Below are 6912 nucleotides of genomic sequence, written 5' to 3'. Positions count from 1 at the left end.
AGGGGGAGGGCGCCAGAACAGCAGAGCAAGCCACGCACATGGCCTCTGAGTGCGCGTCCCTTTGAGCGCTCGCGAACGATGCACCAACCACCCCGTCGTGCCTCTCGACACATACATGGAGAAAGAAGGAAACCAAGGCATGCGTCCGCCTGCGCAACTCTGCATATTCGCCCTCATGGTTGTTGGTTTTGCCCTCGCCGCTGCTGCCAAAGACTATCGAAGTTCGTCGTCTTTATCAGTTCTTCGCTGCACCTCTTTAGTGGCCCGAAAAAGAAGAGGGTATTGGTGCGTGGGAAGCGTAAGCGATGATGCAAAGGGTATCCGACGGGAGCAAGGGAGCAGGAGGGGTGGGGGTGGGGGGTGCAGCACTCCTCACTCGGCCACTCATCTCCCCCCTACACCCAGCCGATGCCACCACTACTGCCACCGCTACCGCCGCCCTCACTCACCGCCCGTACCACAGCCACCATTGTCATCGCTCATCGCATTCTCGGCGCCACCAACTCGTCACCGCCACTTACCGTGAAGAGCATCTCGCTCCAGTCAGCTTGAGCTCCTCCCCATATTACGCACACGAGTTTTCAGATGCCTCTCTGCAGGCTCATCACGACTGCTACCACCACCACCAACGGGTCATATGCCTTCTCCGTCCTCGACCTCTTCCTCGTCTGCCTCGAACCGCACTGCAGCCGTGGCTTCAACTCCGCAGTAAGCCATGCTCGTCAAGACCGCGCGCATCTCCACAGCGTCCAAGTCCTCCGCCTCCAGCCGCGCCAAGGAAAAAAAAACGTCTGAGGAGACCTCATACAACGACGTCGCCTCTGCGCTCGTGACGCTTTTCGCCACACTAACTCGCAGGGCCAGCTGCCGAGTGCCCGCTGACGCCCCAGCTCGTGAAGTGACGGACGACCGATGCGAGATGACACACCGCACCCACCACTTCAACGCCGGTGCAGCATCTTCGGTGAGGTCGTCCTGTGATGTGCGATCGGCGCCGTCGCTGCCCTTGGACAACTTCAGCGTCGTTGGCGCGCTCCAGCGGAGCTGCGCAGTCACACCTACCACCATGGCTAGCACGCCATTCATCTCCTCAACGCGCCCCTTGGCACTGATCGACACCACCTGCGGCACTCCCGCAGCGTCCTGCGCTGCAGAGGCAAGCACGCGGGGCACCACCACCGCAGCGTCATCAGTAGTCAAGACACCACGCAGAGCGGGCTCCAGCTTTGACGCAGCTTCCGCCGGGTTCGTCTGCAGCTCCTGCAGCGTGCAGCTGCTTTGAATGGCCTGCCTGGCATCAACGGACGCCCACCTCGACGCGCGCCAGCACGGCAGCTGCGCCACCGGCGGCTCGCTGTCCCAACCCTGCTGTTGCAGGCACGCAACGAATCGAATCAGGCGAGCAACCGCCCACGCCTGTGTGTCGCCGTCCAGAAGCTCCACGACCGCAGTTACAACGCGACGCACTGTTGGGAGAATGGAGCGCACGTCTTGCACGAGGCGCTGAGCGGTGTCGTCCGACACAGCGTTGCAGAGCGCGTCGCGCGCCGGGGCCGGAACGGCGGCATGGTAGAGGCTGTGGCCAAAGTGCTCGTCGAAGGCGGCCGCCGCTGCGGTGCCCTCCTCGATCGACGAAGCGGAGCCGGCAGCATGGAAGTGGGTGGCAGGGAAGAGTCGACTGCAGTACGCGAGCACGAGCACATAGATCTTTGTCCCTGTGGCGCCGAAGTCGAGGTCGATGTAGCGCACGCCGATGGACTCTGGCAAAGCACGCGCAATGGAGTGCAGCGCCCGGTACTCCGCCGCCTCCGTCACCCGCGCGGCGTCGCCGAGGTGCGCCGGCGTGAGTTCGGCGCAGTGGTGTGACAGGATCTGCCAAAGGTACGTCGTGCAGTCATAGAGGGCGGCCTTCTTCTCGGCCTCGAGGGAGCCCGGCAGGACACGGACGAGGTCCTCTGCGGTGCTGACCGCAATGCAGTGGTAGGCGAGGGCCATACCGCGCGCCGTGGGTCGCAGAGGGGCGTGCGGGTCCTCGTCCTCCTCGGCCTCCCCGAGCTCTGCGTTGCTGTTACCGCCATCCTCATCCGCAGCGCCGTCGCCATCCGCATGGCGCCGCCGCACTCGAAGCTCCTCGATGCACTTCAGCTCCTTCAGCGAGGTCACCACATGCGAAGCGAAGCTGGAGGCGTACAGAGACACATCGGCCACTGTGGGCACACCGTAGAAGTGCAGGTTCGCCTTGGCGTGGTAGAGGAAGTAGTGCGAGGACAGCACACGAAGCACGTCAACGCGGTTGTGCGCCCGCCCTTGTGCGATGGCCGTATTCACCGTGTCACGGAAGTCGTCCGCGTACCGCAGACTCGACTCCAGCGGTAGCGGCTCGTTGAGCAGCTTACCCAACACCCACACCCGCGATGTGCGAGTGTACATCACCGCCTCGTTCATAGCGCGTGACGCCATCTGCATCAGCTCCACGACGGTGCAGTCCTGATAGCGCATGCCACGCTCGCCGTCCTCGCTCTCGAAGGCGGTCAGACGCTCCCCGCAGCACACGATGGCATTCGTGAAGAGAGCCGCCGGCAATCGCCAGGCCGCGTCGAAGGCGCAGACGAGGCGCAAGGGCAACAACGCCTGCGTAGTGGGGTAGACGGCAGGTGCGTCAACGAGCTCCTGTATCGCGAGAGCGTCGAGTTCGCTTGTTCCCTTGTGCATGTAGGCGACACCAGCCGCCAGGAAGAAGGCGAGTCGCGCGTCGTCAGTGGCGTGCTCGGTGGTTTCAGGAATGTAGTTGTCGCGGCACCGCAGCAGTATGCGCTGCGCCACCTCTCGCGCCTGGTGTGCCGTTGGAACGAAGATCACCGTTGGAACTGCGGCGTACGAGGGCCGGCGCAGCAGCTTCAGCGCTGCGATGACGCCGCTTTCGTAGCGGCTTCGGGGGCCAGGCAACTCCAAGCCAACCATGCGCACTCGCAGCTGCCGGTAGGAGGCGCCGTAATTGTACTGGTGGCTCACTGACACCTTCAACCAGCGGCCAAGCTCTGCGGTGCTGATCAGTGGGTACGTCAGTCCCAGCACGCGCGCGCGCCCTGCACCGCGCCGCACAAGGAACGGCTCACTGTTGAGCCGCGCCATGCACTCCTCCATCGCCTGCCCCTCGGGGGCCCTCAAAAGGTGCAGGTGATCAACGACGATGTGCGTCACGCAGGCCAGCGCCGAGTCACCGCGACGCACAAGGCGAATAAGATTCTCGCCGGTGGCGAGCACGATAGCGGCCGACGCCACCTCGACGGCGTTGCTTACCGTCTCGGCGTCGTCGGCGTCCGTGTCGTCGCTCACGCCGCCGGCGAGCTCCACGACACGCTGCTTCAACACCTCGCCAAACTTGTAGCGCCAGTCCAGCGCGCGGCGGTGCACGACGTCAGGGTTGCTGGTGAGGTAGAGAAGCTTGCCGGGAAGCAGCAGCGTCGACTGTGTGGCCGACCCCTCTTCTTCGTCCCGCTGCTGCTTTTGCTGCACCCCCGCTGTCCGCTCCTTCTCCTTCAGCGCCTCCTCGAGCAAAAACTGCAGGACGAAGAGCTCCGCGATGGCCGTCTTGCCACCACCAGGCGGAACACCGACGAGGAGGTTGTGTGGGTGATCCAGAAAGATGGGGTCCATTAGGTCCGACTGCAGCGCCGTGAAGTCCTGGAAGGGGAAGAGCATCTCGCCGACGGTGTGGAGCTGATACGGAGCGAGGCGCTCCGTAACAGACGTGATGTTCGCATCCTGAGACGGCGGCCGCTGATCCACCTCGCGCAGCGGCGCCGCCACGGGCGGCAGCAACGTGTTCAGCAGGCACACCGAGGTGAAGGCCGTTGCGGCCAGCCAGTGCGGGGAGGCCACACGCACGAACAGGTGCGTCGGCGCCGGCTCCACCATCGGCACCACCACCGGCGGGCAGGCGTAGGCGGCTTTCTCCAGCACATTTGCCAAGGGGATCAGGATGGACTCGTGGTGCAGCAGGCGGCCGTTCGTGTGCTCGATCATGAGCAGCACCTCGCACACCGAGCAGCCATGCAGGGACTCGACGTAATCGAAGTCCGGCAAGATGTCGATGTCCACGTAGAGCATCCCACGCGTCAGCGGCCGAACGGCAGCGTCGACGGCGTAGTGCGGCACAACATGGATCGCTTCGTACGCAGACTGCGCGCGCCGGTCGTCGCTGAGCTTCTCGGCCAGGTCCTCGACGCTCCACCGCCGCACCTCCTCCCACGGCACGCGCACGCGTTCCAGCGCCGGCAGGATTGCATCGAAGTGCTTCGCCGGTAAGTAATCGCGCACCTGCCGCAGCGGCGACTGCACCGCCCACTGCCGGTGTACCGTCATCAAGTACAGCTCGAGAAACTGCCGCGCCGTGCGACCGTACTCGCGAACGAGGGAAATTTCGTGCAGCGCTCGCAGGATACGCTGCGCGGAGTCTTTCACGTACACCATCTCGCTCATCAACGGCAATCCTTCCAGACCCTTCTGGCTGATGTAGCACTGGAGTAGGATGTTGATCTTCGCCATCGGCGTGTAGCGCGACTCCCTCACCGCCACCGGAGCGTTCTCCAGGAGCTCCTTGAGCTGCGCCTGCTCCTCCGCTCGTACGCCGATATTCGCGAATTCGCTAGAGGAGGCGAAGACGCGGAACAGCTCCACGTCCTGCATGGCGTTGCTCATCAGTCCCAGGTAGGCGGCCATGGATGTCACCGTGATGTAGCAGTAGGAAGCGATGCGGCCGTACGCGGTGCCGGCCACCTTCCTGGAGCGGGCGTCGTAGTCAGCCATCTTTGACTCCTTCAGCTCCTCACAAGCTGTGTGGACGATGTTGGCGAGGTGGTGCAGCAGCAGCGGATCACTGGCGCTGGCGCGAATGCCATACACCTCCGGCACCTGCCGCATCCGCACGTACAGGTAAGACCGCTGGAGCCACTGCACCCCCTCCTCGACCGTCTCCACATGGCCCAGGGTGATCTCGGCGTTGAGCATGTCGACCACCCGCCGCATCATCTGCGACTCAATGGGCAGTTGCTGGTTCAGCACGCTGAGGTAGTAATGAAGGTCATCCGGGGAAGTGATGATGGTGGCCCTGCCCACGGCCGCGCCATAGCCCGCACGGCCGGCTCGCCCGAACATCTGCAGCACGTCCAGCGCGCTCATTAGCTCCGACTGCCCCTTGGAGCCGTTGAAGACGCGAGTGCCCTTTATGATAACGCGGTTCGCGGGCAAGTTCACGCCCCAGGCGAGCGTCGACGTGCACACGAGAACTTTGATGTGGCGGTCTGCAAAGAGCTGCTCCACCGTGTTGCGCTCGTCTCGGCTGAGGCCGGCGTGGTGGATGCCGAAGCCGTCCGGCAAAAGCTGCTGCAGGCTGCGGCGCAGCACGGCACCACCGGCTCCGCTACTGGCCTCCACCAGCGCCTTGTGGCTGTCGCTGTCGGGGCGCACAAAGTAGTACCCGCGGCGCTCCTCGGCAGCGCGCTTCTGCAGGTAGCGCGCAGTGTGCTCGGTCTCCCGCCTCGAGTGCACAAAGATCATTACCTGCTCCTCGGCCTGCACCGTCTGCAGCACCTTGTCGTAAGCCACGAGGTTCATGACGGCACTCTGCGCCACGCCCTTCATCTTCTTGATGGCGCAGTAGGTCTGCTCCAGCGGGATGGGGCGGTAGCTGCTGTCGAACACAAAGAGACCGCGCTGACGGTTCACCTGCAGGAACGCCGCGACGTCCTCGTGGTTTGGAAGGGTGGCGCTGAGCCCGACCAGGCGAATACCGCCCTCGCCGCGAAGCTGCTGCTGCAGCATCGTGCGCGCCACAATCGCCTCTACCACCGGGCCGCGTTCGTTGTGGAGAAGGTGCACCTCATCGATGATGAGCAGCTTCAGCAGCGATGCCACTCCGAGCTCAACGGACTTTCGCGTGACGATGTCCCACTTCTCCGGTGTCGTCACAATCAGCTGTGTGGTGGCCATCTGCTGCTGCGTCATGGCCGCGTCACCGGACAGCTCAGCCACAGTGAGGCCGAGCGACTCCAGTCGCTTCGAGAAGGTGCGCACCACCTCCTGCACGAGCGCTTTCATGGGAGCCACGTACACCATCTTCAGACTGTGGCCATCAATCACGCCCGTCACGGGGTTGCGAGCTGCCGCGATGGTGCGCAGCATCGCCATCATCGCCACATTCGTTTTACCGGCCCCGGTCGGCGCGCTCACCAGCATGTTCTCGTCCGAGTGGAAGGCGCAGTCGTACACTTTGGACTGCATGGCGTTGAGCTCCTCCACGCCCAAGAATACCGGCACCGCCCAGCCTGGGAAAGACGTGGCAACTCGAATGAGCGGGTTCGACGTGTTGCACGACGAGGTTAGCGGAAGGAGGACCTCGTCGTGAGTCTCGTAGGTCAGCCGCTGTGTGCCTTGCGGTACCGTGGCGCGCACGTGCAGGTGCGGTGCTCGCTCATCCTGAAAGGCGCAGGCCTGAAGGTTCACTCGTCGAAGCAGAGGCTGCCGAGGTACTGTGGACGCCAACTTAGATTCGACCTCCTCGTTGCCACCCGCGGCAGCAGACTCGCGGCGCTGCTGCAGTTGTTCTGTGTTCAGTGGGTCCACCTCCTTGCCGGTGATACTCTGGTACAGGTGCTCGACCCGCGGGTCATCGAGGGCGTGTCGCTGCATTGCATCCATGACTGCGTGGCGCTCCTTTTGTGCTGTGCATTGGGCGTAGCGCAGCCCGTACACAACGCTCCAGCGCGACTGCACCACGTCGCCGATCCAGTCCATAACCACCTCATCCTCATAGCCGCCCAGGCACGTGGTGAGCTGGGTCTCCAGCGTGAAGTCATCCTCCTCCCTCTCGCTCAGGAAGTTCAGCACCCGCTGTGCTAGGCTGTGGCAGGT

The 6912-nt window shown here is 63.8% G+C and overlaps 1 protein-coding gene across 2 annotated transcripts; it reads right to left on the bottom strand.

The window, feature by feature from the left end:
- Positions 1–633: 633 nt before the first annotated feature.
- Positions 634–6795, bottom strand: LDBPK_171020 (ATP-dependent RNA helicase, putative; the record flags this gene model as incomplete). 2 transcript variants are annotated; one of them, XM_024473458.1, is made up of 1 exon in its annotated part: positions 634–6795. In XM_024473458.1, one exon carries the CDS (start codon positions 6793–6795, stop codon positions 634–636), a length of 6162 nt encoding a protein of 2053 aa, XP_024329230.1. Both variants share the same exon structure in this region, with proteins under 2 accessions (XP_024329230.1, XP_003859956.1).
- Between the last annotated feature and the right edge of the window lie 117 nt (positions 6796–6912).

The sequence above is a fragment of the Leishmania donovani genome, chromosome 17, assembly GCF_000227135.1.
Source record: "Leishmania donovani BPK282A1 complete genome, chromosome 17".
NCBI classification, from domain to species: Eukaryota; Euglenozoa; class Kinetoplastea; order Trypanosomatida; family Trypanosomatidae; genus Leishmania; species Leishmania donovani.
The sequence above is the reverse complement of the archived record's forward strand: the minus strand, read 5'-3'. Positions and strand labels throughout refer to the sequence as shown.